At 37.9% G+C, this 18,770-nt stretch overlaps 1 protein-coding gene across 1 annotated transcript in view; it reads left to right on the top strand.

Annotated features, from left to right (window-relative positions):
- LOC142031694 (uncharacterized) overlaps nucleotides 1-18,770 on the top strand; it is a 38,528-nt gene that overhangs the window by 14,971 nt on the left and 4,787 nt on the right. The window contains exons 14-31 of the mRNA XM_075029388.1: nucleotides 1,234-1,302; nucleotides 1,742-1,810; nucleotides 1,898-1,966; nucleotides 3,123-3,191; nucleotides 4,409-4,480; nucleotides 5,091-5,159; nucleotides 6,468-6,539; nucleotides 7,440-7,508; nucleotides 7,919-7,987; nucleotides 10,002-10,070; nucleotides 11,198-11,266; nucleotides 11,956-12,024; nucleotides 13,933-14,001; nucleotides 14,713-14,781; nucleotides 15,630-15,710; nucleotides 16,534-16,569; nucleotides 17,720-17,756; nucleotides 17,879-18,436. Of these exons, the coding sequence (XP_074885489.1) occupies nucleotides 1,234-1,302; nucleotides 1,742-1,810; nucleotides 1,898-1,966; nucleotides 3,123-3,191; nucleotides 4,409-4,480; nucleotides 5,091-5,159; nucleotides 6,468-6,539; nucleotides 7,440-7,508; nucleotides 7,919-7,987; nucleotides 10,002-10,070; nucleotides 11,198-11,266; nucleotides 11,956-12,024; nucleotides 13,933-14,001; nucleotides 14,713-14,781; nucleotides 15,630-15,710; nucleotides 16,534-16,569; nucleotides 17,720-17,756; nucleotides 17,879-18,436 (1,684 nt within the window). The remainder of the gene's footprint in view (nucleotides 1-1,233; nucleotides 1,303-1,741; nucleotides 1,811-1,897; nucleotides 1,967-3,122; nucleotides 3,192-4,408; nucleotides 4,481-5,090; nucleotides 5,160-6,467; nucleotides 6,540-7,439; nucleotides 7,509-7,918; nucleotides 7,988-10,001; nucleotides 10,071-11,197; nucleotides 11,267-11,955; nucleotides 12,025-13,932; nucleotides 14,002-14,712; nucleotides 14,782-15,629; nucleotides 15,711-16,533; nucleotides 16,570-17,719; nucleotides 17,757-17,878; nucleotides 18,437-18,770) is intronic.

The raw sequence follows: 18,770 nt of genomic DNA, 5'->3' as shown, positions 1-18,770 counted from the left end.
CATGCATGAAAACAAACAAAAAAGCTATTTGAAGAAAATGCATTTAGAAATCACTCCATTGCCACTGAAATACCAATTCATGTGGGAAGAAACACTACAACTAATAAGTAAAGCACAGAAACAATGCATAGTGGGAAAAAGTACAGAAGAATGCATAATCTAACCAAAACTATTGAGCAATTGAGATAGGCAGAATAAAATAATCGAAGTGGAATTCTGCCAGCACTATTGGAACTCTTGATTCTATGAAAAACGTACAGCTTTTTACTGGCAAGTCTGACCTGGAGCCACGCATGTATCAACAGAGTCTATACATATCTGTAATCCTATTTATGGCTGCCAAGTATGTCAGCTGTCTGATTTTAAACATGTTTTAAACAGGTGATTTGTTTATCTAAAGCAAATTTACAATTGCTCTCTTCAGAACATTTTTACTACAAGCTCACAGTTCAGTAACAAGGAAAATGAAGGCAGGTGTTCTAAAGCATCAGGAGTAAAGAATGTTATTTTAAACAGAAATTCCCATAATGTATTTCAGTCAAAGTTAAACTGGTTAATTTGGAATTGGTTACTAGGGAGAGAAAAGACCTGTCTGGGGCATAACTTTATTGCCTTGGGTGATTCTGTGACAATTTACATAAGCTAACAATCTGTCTCTACATGTTTTATAAACAGAAGTACAAGAAAGCACAATATTTGTGTCTCTATTAGTAACCTGCATTTTCCCCAAGACTACTGTTTTGTAAACATCTAGAAAGACAATGACATTTACAAATAGACTTCTACAACAATACAATTTGGCCTGGTCTTTATTCTGGCAAAATTCTTAATGAGAGCCAGATTCTCATTGCCACACTTTAATGAGATTAACCCATGAGACAAATAAGCAGAATTCAGCTTTCAGTTAGTCTCATTACTCAGCCCTGCTGACATTTAAATCAGTTGTGGTTTTGCCATTGATTTGAGGGGAAGCAGGACAGGACCTTAAACAATCAAGGTGGGCAGAAAGGTAAAAAGAAGCTTGTTCAGCTCTTTCATCAGCGATTTCAAACTGCAGAGCAAGCTCATTTGAAAAGATGACCTCTTTGGTATCCTGGAAAACAGATCCCGGAGCTACTTTCTGGTTCTTCTCATTTTGGTTTTCATGATGACAGAGCAAACAGTGTCTCTAGTTACTTCAGAGAGAACAGCTGTGTGTTTCTACAGTTAACAATATATTATTTTTTCATGTAGGGAGACCGTGGTTTTGATGGACCAAAAGGCCCTCGTGGACTTCCAGGCATCAGCATAAAAGGTGAAAAGGTGAGCAGTAAATAGACCAGGGGATTAACAAAGTGCTAATAAATCCACATAATACAGGGAATACAGAGTTGATATTCACTACAAAAGGTGTAATGAGGCAAGGAACCCACAATAGGCCCTGGATAATAAGGTATTTTGTGGGGAGATTTATGCCCAATAAAGTCTCCCAACGTATTATAACATCTCTTCATATTAAAATAGGAAATGTTACAAAAAGCATCTGATTCTGTGGGAAAGTTGAGATTTAGAAAGGTAAAAAGGGACTTCAGTTGTTTGCAACTGAACCAGCAGGGAATAAATGCATATGTGAAAGATAAAAGGTCAGATCTCCAGCTTCACTGACTTCAAGAGAGGTTAAGTCAACATGTACTAGCACGGGAGCTGTCCCAGACTGTTTCTGTACCTTTACACAACTAAGCAATTGTACTTTGTTCGCCAGGGTGAATTTGGTCCTCCTGGTTTACCTGGGCCAATTGGATTACCTGGAATTGGAATTCAAGGAGAGAAGGTGCAGTTTTCACATCCCCTTTACCCCAGACTTAAATGTGTATAGAGAATATTTTATTTTTAATAACTACTTAACTAATCTTTTCAGGGAGTGGAGGGCCCAAAAGGACCACCCGGCTCTAGAGGGCTACCAGGACAGGGACTACCTGGACCAAAGGTTAGGGAATTTTCTGAAATAAAAGCTACTGTGCTGTTTTTACTGGTATGTTTCCTGGTCTATCTCTATCCTTATGCTTGTTAAAGTGCTGAACACCAATCTAAGTATTGACATAGCTGCAGGAAATTATTTTCTTTATTAATATTATTAAACTCTACAGCAGATTCTACTCCACTGAAAAACCTTGATAAACCAATGCCATAGATATCTATTTAGGTTTTGGCTTGGCTCACGACAGAACCTTTGAGGTACTACACATCAGACAATGAACTGCACTTTGTCTGATACATTTCCATAGAACAGGTTGTCTGCCTTAAACTTGCAGTTTCATCATATCAGGTGCAGTTGCAGTGAATCAATTCCAGAAAGTAGTTGCACTTAACACAGAAGAACACCAAAATTTCAATATCATCTTTTATCCTCACTGTACTGTTTCCATTCCAGAAAAATACATACATACCTTACAGATTGTCTGCCTGTCCTGTTACTTCTGCTGCCTGTTGTCTCACCTGACTATGTGTATTTACTGTATCTAGCAGTTAAGAATGGTCCAAGGTAAAATGAAGATTACCTTTGCTGAAGGAAAACTGTCAGAATAATTTAGCCTTGACTGATTTGCAAAATACAGAACTGTTAATGAAAGACGTCACCCTTGAAGTGTTTGGAATGGAGATTTAAAGTGACTTTCTGAAAGAGGTGACAAATAAAGTTCTGAATGACTGAAGGCTATTAAAGCATAGTATAAAGGAACTAGAGGTGTAATTGGGTCAAGGGTCCATGCCAGGTAAAGTATTTTGCAGCATCAGAGATCACCTATTACATTTTAACTGATTGTGCAGGGATATGCTTTACCACTAGTAAAAAGAAAGAGAAGGGTGAATTGTCTGTGGATGTCAGATATGCTCCTGAAATACCAGCTACTTTGGTGGGAAACATTCACAGGGACTCATATAGATTTACAGCATTAATCATTTCTACCAACAACTTTTTGGTGACAGCTCAAAACGTGCTGCAGATTCCCAATCTTTGTGACCACGGGTTTAACTCATCATACTAAAGACAGTATTACACTAATCTTCCTTTAAATATAAGCAACCAAAACCATGCTTTTATATTTTTCCATGATAACACTGTTAAAAAATAATTTCTACTTAAGGGTGAACAAGGCTTACCAGGAGAGACTGGAGTGCCAGGAGAAAGAGGTATTGGAGAACCTGGTTCTAAGGTACATCGTTAATAGAGGAATTATTTAATTTATTAATTTATTCTGATTTGAAATTTGTGTTCCCTGAGTATCCTTTCTGTAGGCACTTAAAAACAGGCCTAGAAATAAAATTTAGGTTCTTAGTCTTTAAAATTTTTAACACAGACTTTCAATAACCTCCAGAAATGGGAACATTTTAAATCTACCAGTTCCATACAGAAGTAATGAGATTTATTGTGACTGAAAATTTCCACGTGCCTCGCCTATGCTCAAGTCAGTGTTGCATACAGCTCACCTACAGTTCTGTCCAGAAAACCATCTAGAATACTAAACAGTTGCCAGAACTTGCAGTCCCCAGCGTAAGCTAAGCTATAGCCAGAGCTGGTGAAAAAAAGCACTGAACAGTGGTTATTGTGCTGCTCCTTCCCTTTTCACACAAGATAGGATGTAAATAGAGCAGCAGCTACATCTTCACACCTTCATACAGGAAATAAGCTGTGCTACTAGACAGAAAGCACACTTGCTTAGAGAAGAAGCTGTAAGCAGATTATTTTAGTGCTAAAGTGACCAAGATATTAACCAGTCCCTATGTCATTAACAGCCAGATTAATATAAAAAATGGGAATAGATGAAAAAGTACTTTTGTGATAGTGGAAAAGTACAGGGCTGTCGTGGTTTTGCTCTTGTTTGTCAGGGATTTGGGACAGGGGTTGGAAAAGGAATGAAATTGTTCAATTTCTTTCTTTAATTTCACAAAATATGGTAATACTGAGTGAACCCATTTGACCCCAAATGATCCCATTTCATCTAAAAACAGGTCAGGCTCTTGAACCTTACATAAATTGGCCAATGCCAATTCCACTGCCATTAACAGATTTGCACTGATATTCACCAGCAAGGTGTCAATCATCATGTCACAGTCAACTCTATCTTTACTTCAAATGCTGCCACTTAATGAAACGATGGCATTATTTTTTAAGAATGAGCTGGAGCATTAATAGCTAATAATATTAATCGCATAGATAAAATGCACAGTTCAAACAATCAGACAGTAGGATAGTTCCAGGTACATGAGAGTTGTCTTTATAAAAAAATGGCAAGATTTGGGTTCATATGCATAAATTTTTGCTATAAATACATATACAGTTGAGTAAACTTTTTAAAATATATTTCCTTGATTCAGAGAAATAGTACCAAGTCTGCATTTAATAAAAGGACTTACTTTTTATTGATGTCAGGGTGAGCCAGGCCCTTCAGGACTGGCAGGTCTGCCTGGTCTTCCGGGAGAAGACGGAGCCCCTGGACAAAAGGTTGGTTCATCTCTGTCTGCAGTCTACCTGCTTCCCTCCAAGCATTCCTACTGTTCTCCCTGTGCTGATACCCAAACCTAGAAGAGAGAGCATTCATGGACAAGGGAAAAAGTAGCACATTTTTCAGTGAAAAAAATTCTCTTTCAAACACACTTTTTTTAGGGAAAATTTTTCTTTTCTTTTTTTTTGGCAGGGGGTGGTGGTAGTGGTGTCATTTTATCTTGTTTACAGTTGTTGGCTTTTTTTAATCCACTGAATGCCCTGCAACTCAGAAGGGAAACCACTAAAATGGCTACAGGCAACCTTTTGTAGCCTTCTGATCATGGTATTTTCCTAGAATCAGAAACCCCGTATATTTAAAGATTATATACTCAAGAGTGTTCAGTCATCACTAAGGAAACATGTTACTTCATGCATTCCACCCAGAATTTTACAATGGTTGCTTCTGAATATGGGAAGAAAATCCTGGGTGCTCTGACATCAGTGGGAGTTTTGCTATTGACTTTAAAAGGTCTATGATTTTAATGAGCTTATTCAAGTGAACACAGAGTTGATCTTGCACCATGTCTATGCAGTACTCTGAAATGCTGCTTTCATTTTTCTATTCAAGGGTGAACCAGGGTTACCTGGTCTTAGAGGTCCTGAAGGTGCTCCAGGGATTGGAATACAGGGGGAAAAGGTGAGAATTTCTTACTAAAGGTGACATTCAAAATTGTAATGTTCCAGGAACAGGTTTGTCAAAGCCTTCTCTTTTTTGGTCTATTGTAAGTAACGAAAAAATATACCTCAAGGAATAGGTTAATAAGTGCTTCTAGAAGTGGTTAACTGCAGAGTTTATCTCAGCCTCAGCCTAAACCAACAACTTTTTAAACAGCAAAGTTAATAAAAGACCACCCAGGACATCTTTTACATAGTTGGTTTGGTTTTTTTTTTTTAAATGACAGCACAACATTTCAGTGGCTCACAATTTCCAGTACCTGTGGTAGTATCTGGTCCAAGAAGTTCACAAGGAGCTAACTGGGAATACTACTTCTCTTAGCAGGAATAATTGGGTCCATCTTTTAGGTTCTGGCTCTTGTACTTGTCTTCTGTACTGATTCAGAAATGGAGAAGTAATTCCAGTTTCTCATATCAGCAACTGTATCCTGTGAAATAAAGACACTGGAAATTGCTGGAACAGTTGTCCGAGACATTGGACAGGACATACAGAGATTAAATGTCACAATAGAAGAGAAATAAAAATATTAAATATCACAAGTGCAAGAAGCTGAAGGGCTAAAAAGCAATGTAGGAAGGAAAATCAAGGCATCCAGCTGTTTTCAGATTCCTTTGGTAGGGAATACATGCAGATGACAAGATGCAGCAATAAAATTAATTACTGTATTGGAACTTTTTCAGAATGATTCTGGACTCATAGCTGTTTCATTTTTGTTGTAATAATTACAGCCTAATAATATGCTTAAATAGCAATTATCCTTTTACAAACTTTACACTATCTATTCTTAGCTTTTTCTGCCTGAAAGTATAAGCTGATCAATCAGAGAGGGCATTGTGGTCAATCAATTGGCCCTATTTGCCTTTGAATAAAAAAATACCTTTGAGTGAATTATCTTTTCCTGTTTTGATTATTTTTCTTAGTATCTTTTTTCACGTAATTACTTAACTTGATTTTTCAGCTGCAAGGATGCAGTCTTTGACTCCTTTTAGTTCTTATTTTTTTCACAGTATTCACTGGTTAGTTGGTTAATTTAATTTCAGATGAAATCTACACAGTTTTAACTGTACAAATCCAAAACTGGACAATTACTGAGCTGAATTGACTGACTTGCCAATGAAAGCAATAGGAACAGCTCATGTGCACCAGCTATGAAACAGAACTTCACTATCTTTCACTGATATTTACAATTAATTTCAGTTAACACATTCTTAATATTATTTGGTCTTAATATTATTTGGTATGTGTGACAAGTCTTCACCATTTTTGTAGGGAGATCAAGGTCAGAGAGGAATACGTGGATTAACAGGACCAACAGGAGTGCCTGGACCTGCTGGAGCTAAAGTAGGTTTACTACCATATTATGTGTGTAAAATAGCGCCCCCCCCCCCCCCCCCCAGATGTGCTTTGTTCTAGATCTCAGAAACAACTGTCCTGGAATGAACTTGCTTCTTACAAAATAATTTTTTAAAAAAAGTTCAGCTAAGGTTTCTCTTAGCAAGACACACCATGATCCCTATAGACATCTAGAAGCATTTTTAAAAAAACTTTGCATTTACCATATTGCCTCCCTGTCAGTTTGGAAAAAGTTAAGGGACACTAATAGTGGTATTTTTATGCTGAAATATTTGGGAAGATAGCATGGTGTGTGGCATACACATATGTGGCAAGACTTTATTCTCCCTTATACTGACTCATGACTGTTACTCTTTTATGGATTTGGAGTTTCTAGTCAAATACTCAGTACTCACTGTAAGTGACAGAAGGGCGACTCCAGGTTTCTCCTCCAGTTTCGTATTATGTCTTTTGCTATTTATACACACAAGAGTGTGTATTTTCCCACAAGAGGAAAAATGAAAAGGGGTAAAAAAGTATGCTGAAAGGACTATTTTAAAAAATCTACTCTAACAGAAAAATATACATGTTTTCAGTACCTACACAGCTGGGCAGGAAGCCTTGAGTGCTGGATGTGCTGGACCAAGTCTCAAATACACTAAGAAAGGGATTTCTAATAAGATATACTTGTTCACTGATGCAGAAGAACCTCATTTCCATTGCGAAATCAGAACTATGCTTTTTATCAGTTCTTCAGTTACGTTTCACTCCTCATAGAATAGAATATTAGAAATTCTATTAGAATTTTAATGGTATATTATAAATAGTTGCATAAATGTCTTCTCTATGAGATGCTCATGCTCACTTTCAGAAAAATCCATCGTTCTTGCTCTCCTTCCTTCACTGCAGGGAGAGCCTGGTGCACCAGGACGTCTTGGAATGCCAGGCCCTCCAGGAAGAGCTGTACCTGGACCAAAGGTAACATCCATGCTCCAGCTCCTAGTGCTTATAAACACAGGATGAAAACTGTAAAGTAGACCATGCTATTATTCATGTAAATAATTTCAGCCTTATGAGGTCAAGTAGAACTTGTTTCCTATGAACAGAGTTATGGTTTGTATCCAGTCTAGTTACCACCATGCCCTGCTGTTAACTGTATGCCAGCTTGAGGTGTGGCCTACCTATGTTCATTTCTTTCCTTTGGATAACCTTGGATATCAACATACTTTTCTTTCTTCTGCTTTTGGTGTTTAATGCATGTAATAGCAATAAATAAAAGTAGCTGTTACGTTTGATACATATAAATTTGTATAAGAGAAATCCAAAACCAGTCTGTGATTGCTGTTTAACAAAATATATAACTAGAGTATATACTTTCTTCATTGCAGGGTGACATGGGATTACCTGGCCTTCCTGGACCAATTGGAGAACCAGGTTTTGGGCTTCCTGGGGCAAAGGTAGCTCCTAAATTGGTAAACTAATTTCTGATAGAACTGTAAAATAAGGCAGGACTTCAGTGAAGCAACAGCAAATCGCCTAGGATGGCCAAGTGATCCACAGTTCTTAACGTGTATGTCGTACAACATACATGTACAACTGGCAGAGTGTAAGGATTTGCAGAGCCAGAAAACCATGGATGGTCAATCATCCAGACTCCGTGAACCATGAGCTTTCACATGGCAGAAAACCAGGAGAAAAATGACTGGTTTTAATTACTGAGGAGCGAATACAGAGAGAATACCTGATTTATGTGCTTACACCAGCCTACCTGTCAAGCACAGTTAATTTTTCTCAGCCAGTCTCCTTTGCTTCATTCCTAATTTTGACACAGGGTAATCCACAGACTCCAAAAAATCTCAGGACATGGGCCAAACTGGCAATGTGAGAAGAGATGCCTTAAGTAGTGGAAGAAGAACATGACCAAGTAGCTAATCTCTAAGAGTTTCTCTCCAGCACTTCTCTAGTATTGCCTCAGTATTACCTAGATTCAACCTTTGTAAGCCACTCTTCATTCCAGGGCTGATTTTGTCTGAACACCAAGAAACTTGGGACATATGAACCTGTGTTTCTCAAAATAAACTGGATCCCCCCCTCTGTTTTTTTTACTTAGTGAATTTGACAGTACTTTTGAGTATAGCCCTTATCTCTTGTTCCTTGAGTGAAGTCAACACAGTAACAGAAGCATGAGAAACATGTAACAATCTCTATCCCTTTTTGATCAGTTAGTGGTTTTCAAGATCCTTAAATTTATTTTCACCCAGAAGAGATGATGATGATGAAATCACACACTTTTCTGGTACAGTGCAGTTAATTCAGAGAACTGTATGTTGTCCTATTTCTGGGAATCCAACAGGAATCAACCAACAGGAAATGGGTCCTTTGCTCAGAGTTGCAAGTCTCTCTCCCTCAGCCTTGAGCCCCCAAAGCTCTTTCAATTGGATAACACTGCATGTTTCTGTGACTATGTTCTTCACTTTTTGCTTTGTCAGTATTAGTGGTTTTGCTGTTGCTTCACTCTCAGACACACATCTGCACTAAGCTGTACAGGGTAAAACCTTTCACAGTCTCATTTTTTTAAATTATTTTTGCATGGGCCTTTGCGTGCCACTGTTATGCATGCCAATATTTTGGTAGCTACAGGGACAAACACAATCTTGATCATCCATCCAGTTGTAACTGAGCAACTCACTGCACCATCCAGTATGGCTGGGAGGGTTAAAGTCCTCTTGGTTTCCCTGGTAAATCTGTCCCTGAGATACTCCAGCTACCTGGATCCATGAAAGGAGCTTAATTGTACATCTCTGATAGGAAGCTCCTGTTATAATCAATAGCTCTATTGAGGTTTCACAGCATTATAGGAAAATACAATTCTGGAACAACAAAAACAGACAGGAACCTTGTGATAGATAACATTTTTAAATTGGCCACACAAACCACTATTGTCCCCTGCCCTACATCCTTTGTCTTACCACACAAACATACAGCATGTGCAGAAGCTATACAGTTTTCCCAATGCTCTGCAGCAGTTTATCTATCTTCAATTATAACAATTGTGTAAAGTAGCCACTGAGTAACTCAGTTCCCATGGTAGACTTTTGGCTGTCTGTCAATTCGGGCTTGTTCCCCTGAAGCTGGAATAATAGTAATCATGATAAAAATATGGGGAATGCAACTGAAGTCATTCCTTATTATATGTAGGACACAAATGACAACAGACAGAGCTCTTGAAAAAGATTCAAATTAGTGACTTAGAAGTGAAAGGTCCTGTAAATCCTCAGCACTATTGCATATCCCAGTTTTAGTCCAGGATTAATAACCTACAACAATCATTCACATAGTAAAATACATTAGCAGGTAGACAAATAAAATCAACTTACAGTATATTTGCCAATAAAGTTTCACTTTCATGGAAAATTTCCTGCTAGCAATTGTATTGGCATTCACCTCAGCTGTTTTTCCTGCCTTCATCAGGGTGACCGAGGTCTTCCAGGACCCCCCGGGCCCTTTGGGCCAAAAGGAGATGGTTATCCCGGCCCACCTGTAAGTTTATAGACAATTTTTTTAATGTGAATTTGGAACAAATAGGTGCTACACCAATGTGATTAGCTGACATGGTAGGAAAGATTTGCTGGTCTAAAAGCCTATAAAGGCTCCTCAACTGTGGAAAGGCATTTCAGCATAGAAGGAAAAAGAAACCTCTGAAATAGTCCAAGACCTTCCATGTCCTCCACTCCTCCGGATTATACAATGTAACATATTCCAAGTGGGGCGTTTTTTTTTTTTCTGTACTATCACTGATTTTTCAAGCAGTTCCCTCAATATCTTTATGTAGGATACTCTCTTCTGCCCAATCATACAAAATTTATTCTCAAACAGAATACAGCCCAGCTAAGCAGCTGTGTCCATACACATGGGTGTGAACTCAGGGCAACAGTATCTTCCAGAACCACTAAAAAAACAACTACTGTCCAAAGAGCCAGAAAAGCAAACCATCCTCAGTTCTGTTCATCAGGTTGTTGAAGGTGTGGCAAAGAATTGGTTGATCTACTTCACAGCCCTTTACAGAGGTCTTTACTGGTAGATATGACCAATCCCTGTAAAAAGGATACAAAGAGAAAAGGCTGCTACCTCTCCCTTCCTTGCACATGTATGCAGCACTGGCTTTACATACTAGTCTGCTCAATAGTGTGCTCCACCAGCCCTGGCAGTTACATGCCTGTGCAGTGAGGAAGTCCCAGGAAGATTGCTGGCTGGAGTCAGGGAGTTTGGTGATACACTAGCATTTATCTGTGCTAAAGACAACCATATAAGTGCATGCAATTGCCACAGTCAGGAATAAAAATTAATGAATGTCAAAATGGAAATTGGAATTTAATTTATAATACTTTCTGATATTTTTGTGCAATCCCATGCAGAACTGCTTCCCCACCTGCTTCTCTGGATCTGACTCCTCTGTCTTCAAACACATGCAAGCCTCCTGCATGACATACAACACACATGCAAATGCCACTGACCCCACTTCTGGCTTATCAGAGTATAATTTAACCAACTGTAGACCACAGTGATCCCACTAAGAGACAATATATTCAAGATACTACCATATTAATGTTAACAAAAGCATGTAGTCATCAATTAAATTAATATTCTGTCTGCACATATAATTTCAGGGCTTGCCAGGCCTTCCTGGGATTCCTGGTGAACAAGGCCCAGATGGAGTTGGACTACCAGGACCTAAGGTACAGACCTTAACTTCTAGAAAAGTAAATGCATGTGTGTACTCCATGCAGATATAATTCCTACCCATAGGTCACAGTCAGAATAACTCTTTAATCCAGCTTTAACTTACTTGTCAGTAAATAAAGGTAAATCCCATAGAAGATCTTCAAGCTTCACTTCAGAACTCATCCTGATGCTGATTGCAGGATTACTGGAATTATACAGGCAATTGAAGGATTGACTGCAGCTATTTAAATATGTTTAATGTCCCTTAAAAGGATGTCCATCTTTTTTCCACTTACCACAAACCCCTAGCTGTCTGAAAGCACTGATTGGAAAAAAGCTAGAACAGTGCCAATGCGAACATAGAGTCTGATTCAATTGACAGACAGCAAGCAAAAACATTTTTTTTTGTTTGTTTGGGGAACCTGGAGTTCATTTTATCATATGTGAATTGTAATTCCTGTGTAACTATTGTGTAATTGACTGTACATGTCTTGAATATGTATAGACCACTAGCCACTGTTTATCCCCAATAACTTTCTTGTCCTGCCTGCAGTATACATGGGTTAGCATTGTTTAGACTTGCGCTGTGCTGTTCAATAATCTTCCTCTCTTTTTCCCATCTGAATACAACAGATGCTGGGAATTCTAGAGATAAATTAAACTTTGGTATTCACTACTTATTTTTTAAAGTATCAACTTTCAGGGTGATCCCGGTAGTAGAGGACCAATTGGTCTCCCAGGTCCCCCAGGAGAAGGCCTGCCAGGACCAAAAGTAAGCCATTTAAACAATTATGTCTCCTACTGTCTATTTTCTAAAAAAGAAGGAAAAAAAAAGTTAGTCTAAAAATGTGTGATCGTGCATACACATCTACATGTTTTCTGTCTTCACTCTTCACTAGAAACAACTAAGCCAACAAATAAGATAACTAAGGAATACAGTGTCTTTATTTCGTAGAAAATAAAAAATGTTTCTGGTGACTAGCCATAAACCATGGCCTTCTTCCTATTGCATATGATAAATTATAAAGTGATAATCTTGCAGTGAATATCAGTGACAAAACATTTAGCTCCTGCAGACATTAGCTGCAATTGAGTAGCAAAAATTTCTTCAGACCTAGCATTGGTCAGAATTAATGGCCTGGCAAGCACTTACTGTGTCTTGCCTATACTACTGTTACAGCTACAGGCATACTGTTGACTTCTTCTAGAATTAATTCCTCTTTTTTACTGTACAAAGTAAATCAATAATCATCTAATGACCAACATGATGACCTATCCCTGCAAAATGGATTATTAGTGTAAATATAATATATACCATGACAAAGGCCTGGAAGTAACTATAAAAAATTTTCACTATGAAACCTCCCAAATTAGAAACTCTTATGCTCCTACTGCTCAGCTTTAGAAGACTATTAAAACAAAAGAACTGTTTTAGAATGTAAATATAAATGAACTGAACAACGTCAAATGCAAAGAATTTGCAACATAATAATGTATTATCTGCACAATGTGGCTTATTGGTCCCAGTGATTCAGTTCATGTTGGCATGAAGGCTAGGTCCAGAGCTAACCAGTGGTGAAGCACTTCCCCAGCCAGTGCCAGTCCCAAAGACTGGCATGTGCACAGGATCCTTACAAATGAGGAAATTGAGAATTTCATGCAGGGATACTGGAATAGCAGTATAGGATTGCTTCCTATGAATAACATATGGAACTGAAACATTTTCTCTAGAGTTCTTTTAAAAACTAGCTTATAAATTAGCAATGAGTGTTTATTTGCAATGCCACATTAATATGTACATCTATAGGTCTGACTGTGTAAGCTTAATGGTGATGAAAGATAACACAACAATAACACAACAATCCTCTCTTAAATCTTAATTCAGTCCCCAATGTCCCACCAATACAATCCATCCTTCAATGCAATGTATATCTCTATCAGCAAGGTGATTCATGTCCAATGAGCATTAAGCCCTGAGTGACTCCTTTGAAGTATAAGCTAGATTTGAATAATCTGATAAAGATGTCAAGGTTTAACCCCAGCCAGCAACTAAGCACCACACAGCAGCTTGCTCACTTCCCACCCCCAGCGGGATGGGGGAGAGAATCAGAAAAAAAAAAGTAAAACTTGTGGGTTGAGATAAAGTCAGTTTAATAGGTAAAGCAAAAGCCACGCACACAAGCAAAGCAAAACAAGGAATTCATTCACCACTTCCCATTGGCAGGCAGGTGTTCAGCCATCTCCAGGAAAGCAGGGATCCATCACATGTAACTGTTACTTGGGAAGACAAATGCCATCACTCCAAACATCCCCCGCTTCTTCCTTCTTCCCCACCTTTATATGCTGAGCATGATGTCATATGGTATGGAATATCCCTTTGGTCAGTTAGGCTCAGCTGTCCCAGCTGTGTCCCCTGTATTATCAACACTGTTTTCAGCACAAATCCAAAACATAGCCCCATACTAGCTACTGCGAAGAAAATTAACTCTATCCCAGCCAAAACCAGCACAAAAGGATAAAAAGAGTCTTTGTCAGCTGGAGCAACCTTAATCTCACTACTTACAGAAAGACATCAATTTGGTAGAGGATGGACATAAAATTACATGGTGGTATAACAATTTATTGTGGTTTTTTTTTTATTATGAATATTTTATTTAACATATGCAGGTTTTCTCTCTAGGGAACCATAGGACGCCCAGGGCCACCTGGCTCTTTGGGACCTCCTGGTGAAGGTATTCAAGGAATTAAGGTAAAAAGACTCAGTGTTTTCAATATTTAACCTGTGTTGAGTGGTCAACCTGACCATCAGAGTGTTAAGGAGATTTCATATTGTTTCTTCTAAGACGAGAGCCTCAGACTAGAAAACGAGAAGGATAACATGAGCACCTACAAAGTATGTTCTGTCTCTACGGCTGTAAACAATAAGCCCAAGGGTGTGTGTATTGAGGGAGGAGGAAGCAGGGGCATCTTTTATCAGTGAAAGATAGCCTTACAAAATTAAAAATACCATTTCCTCTTCCCCAACTCTCATGCCCACAGACACAGTCTGAAGTAGTTATATGATCCACCACCTATGGTAGAGAAAGAGTCTCCATCCTGAATCTATGTGTCATATTAATTTTTCCCTGTAATATGCACTTTTACCCAAAGCATACATCAGACAAGACAGACTCAAAAGACAGAAATAAGAAAGGGGGAATGAGAAGGAATAAAATGGGATGGAAAGAGGGAATAGAAGAATTAGAACCAATAATGACCATGTGGTTTTTCAATATTATATATCTTTAGAGTAGACATTGTGATGAAGTATTTGAGAAATATAAGCCAGCTACTACATTGTCTCAAGTGCCTCAAGACGCTTGTTAAAATGCAGTTTGAAACACTTTCTCTTTGAACATTTAAAATTAATGCATGATGAATGATTACAAAGGGTTAGTATCATTACCTGGATTATCATTAGGGGGAACAAGGAATTCAAGGAATGCCAGGACCACGAGGCCCCCCTGGAGACGGACTTTTGGGACAGAAGGTATGATATCTAAATCAGAGATAATGTCCTAGACCAAAGCCAACATACTGAAAATGCTCATTACAGTCAGCTCTTATTGAAGGCATATGAATTTTGTGAAAAGGGAATCGCGATTTTGGGGAAACCCATCATTCACGTGATTGTTTTAATATTTTATAGCAGCATCTCTTTGAGTGTTGCTTATTTTAATATCATATGAGGCTTATCTTCTACTGTAATTAGAAGAAATATAGATATTAGATTTAATATCACTGCCTTTCTTTTACCATATCCACTATGCAAAATTTGGGGACTACATCAATGTTAAGAAAAAGAGAAACATGGGTTGGAATCAGTTTTTGGATGTGATTACATCAGCTCAGAAGGGCTGTACAAAATCCCATAGCCTACTAAAAATCAAACCAGGAGGCACTAATTCATCTGTTTGCTATTCCAAAAACCTTTTCTGGGCCAAAAGATTTCTCGGAGTGATATTCCCACTATTCATTCCAACTACATCCTTGCCTTTCTTCTCAATTTCCCTACTGTTATTTTACTTTTCTCAGACACAGATAATAATATGCATGATGCAATATCCCATGAAACCCCTCTGTCTGCATGTACTTGTTTGAGATGGTTCATTGTTCAAACTGCTTCAGCTATTTTTTTCCCATAAAAATGCTTAGCCAATACTACAAGTTACTCACAAAATTCACAAATACCAATTGATTTAAATGATCTCTAACAAAAATTTCTAACTCGTGTCAGAAGCTGAAGGTGAATTCAACAAAGGCAGCTAGAGAGAAATGTGAAAGGTGCAATAAAAACTGACTTACACTTTCTATCTGCTTACCAACACGGTTTTAAAGGGAGACCGAGGAGCTACAGGTGAAAAAGGGAAAAAAGGAGAAAAAGGTGTTGTGGGTGACCCTGGTTTATCTGGAGAACCTGTGAGTAACTCAGGTTTTTTATATCTGTTCTCTTAAACTGCTTAAAAATAAAGCTGGTTTGTTTGGTTTTGTTTTCTTGCCATTTAACTACACATAATCTGGAATACTTAAGAAACTGAAACTATGAAAACCTTTAAAAGCATAAAGAAGACATTTCCATGCTGAATACCCCATTTCACACAGATGTGGTTTCTTTCTTAGGGCAGTGAAAGACAATTGCCATGTTTTAAGACAAAACTATGCAATTCTATTCTATGGCTACCAGGTAACTAGCTCAGACTTTCCCTCAAAGCTGATGAACAGATGAAGGGAGGCAAAATGGTAACTTCGGCTGATGGGCAGGTCCCCAAAAGCTGGAAAGCAAAATGTGGTCCCCGCTCTTCTGACATTCACATACTGTTAAGTATGGATACATAAACACCATTGCCATTCTTGCCCTGACACTTGCCCTATTAGACTCACATATGATGAAGCAGAATTCTGATCATCCCAGGGTGTCAGGCAGGTATACAGTCTCTTGAGAAAGGAAACAAACACAACATGGTAGACAGGAAAGCTTTGCATGGATTCTCCTTTTCTAATGTAAACTTACAATCAGTGATCCAGTGGGAAACTTGAAGTCATCCAATTCCCATAAAAACCTCACCACTTTAGGAGGTTGTAGATGCTGCATGCACAAGGTAGTATCACAAGAACACTACTTTTTCTAGCCAAAGTTCTTACTGGCCAAATATTATTCTAATAATGGTATTGGTGAAGTCATAATCTGAATTACAATCTTACTAATTAATTACAGTAGCTTAATTAACAATCACTGTTACAGGGCAAAACTGGACCAAAGGGAGAGCAAGGCTTAACAGTAAGCAAACTCCATTATTTAAATCCCATTATGGCAAGATATAACCTATACAAGATACTATCAGATGAAATGTATCCTATGTTAATTATTTTGGAAAGAGCTTTCTGACTAGAAGTGGTCTTAAGAATATAGAAAGAAACCACGCAAAGGTTTCTGGCTTTTTCTCATCTACTTTATGCTGAAATGGAATTTAAAGTTCCTGGTGATTTTAGGTATTTTTCTGTTATGTGTTCTTTTACAGTTAGTGTTAGATGACTCAGCTGTGTACATGCTGCAGGAAAATTTTTTAAAAAGTATTTAAGAGTCCAAAGAGCAAAGATCTTCAAACCTGTCATGGTCTATCATGCTCTAAACTTAAATATATTTCTGCTAAGCCTGAACTGCACTAGACTCAAATTCAGTAAACCATGTCAGTGAGTATACAAATACTATGGAAATTTATGATGGAAGCTGAGCAGCAGTAGCAAAAGGTTGTATTTGAAAGACTGACTCAATGCCAAATGAGTCCTGTCATGCACTTCAAAAAATATAATAAATGATTGCTCTAATAATGATAAACATGTTGTTTGCATGTCATGGAAGCTATCACTTCTCTGAACAGACAGCTCTGAAGGCAGCAGCTTTTTTTTTTTGCCGCTGAAAGCTGGGTAATACTGTGCACCAAGTACACTAGGGTTCACAAATCCCAATTCCATTCTTTGTTGGCACTCTCTGTCATCTGCCAGCTCACTACAAGCAATACGCTTCCTGAAGTTGGGTCTATTTCTCCACTCCTGATACATTTAAAAGGTATATCCATATTATTCAGATGCTAAAATATGAATGGGTTTTGACTTTAAGTTTTAATGAGAACCAAATCATCACAAAACATTCTTTACAATAACAGTAGTTAATTGTTTTAGATAGAGGTGTTACTGTGTTGTCAAGTTAATGACTCTTATATGCCATATAAAATAGTTCATTGTAAAATGTGGGACTCATTCCAAGCTTGGAAGGTCAGGTTTGAAAGTTAGACAGTTATATTTTTTGTAAGTCCCTGTAGGACACAGATACTCATTATAAACAAAATCTTTGGTAATGTCAATATTATACCTCTTTTGAAAGAGGCAAATTGTAAAATATTTTTATATTTAATTTTTTTTATAACCAGAGAGAAGATATAATTAAGTTAATTAAAGAGATCTGTGGTAAGTACTCAGGAAATCTTTAATTTCAGATACTATTTTTTCTTCATTACATTTAAATTCTTCTTTCCAAAAGGATACCAAGTCAAGTCATCATGATCTGTTTTTTTATTTTTCCTTTGCAGGTTGCGGTATTAAATGTAAGGAAATTCCTATGGAGCTTATATTTGTGATTGACAGCTCTGAAAGTGTGGGACCAGAAAATTTTGAGATTATCAAAGACTTTGTAACTGCTTTAGTAGACAGAGTAACCGTAGGCAGAAATGCTACCAGAATTGGCCTTGTGTTATACAGTTTAGAAGTTCGGCTAGAATTTGGTCTTAACAAGTATACAACTCAACAGGATGTTAAGCAAGCAATTAGAAAAATGCAATACATGGGAGAAGGCACTTACACAGGAACTGCTATCCGTAAAGCAACCCAGGAAGGATTTTTTGGTGCTCGAACAGGAGTGCGAAAAGTTGCTATTGTGCTAACAGACGGCCAAGCAGACAAGAGAGAAGCTGTAAAACTAGATATTGTCGTTCGAGAGGCTCATGCAGCAAACATCGAAATGTATGCAATAGGAATTGTAAATACTTCAGATCCAACACAGGCCGAGTTTGTGCGTGAACTAAATCTGATTGCTTCAGATCCAGACAGAGAACACATGTATCTCATTGATGACTTTAATACCCTTCCAGGTGCGTTCATTGCAGTTTTATTCTGCATTCTATCTGATGCTTCTCAGAAGGCGGGGGGGGGGAGCATTATCTTTGTGGATATGTTGTTTTGATGCTGATCAGGATTAGTTACAAAGTGCAAAGTAATAGGAACCTAGATATACAGATTCTCTTCTTTTAAGGAGTCATGTTATAGGGCAATGATTTATCATGCCAACAGGGAATGTCACCTACAGTGTAGGAAAACAGCTGCTTAAACTAGCTTTCTAAGCTGAGTAAGTGTTCATGCACTGTAAATCTGCTGGACTGGAAACTAGAATCAAACCCACTGGAGGAAATTCTACTTACTCACTTC

This window comes from Buteo buteo, chromosome 5 (genome assembly GCF_964188355.1).
Source record: "Buteo buteo chromosome 5, bButBut1.hap1.1, whole genome shotgun sequence".
NCBI classification, from domain to species: domain Eukaryota; kingdom Metazoa; phylum Chordata; class Aves; order Accipitriformes; family Accipitridae; genus Buteo; species Buteo buteo.
Note: the sequence above shows the minus strand (reverse complement) of the source record. Positions and strands in the feature narration are given on the sequence as shown.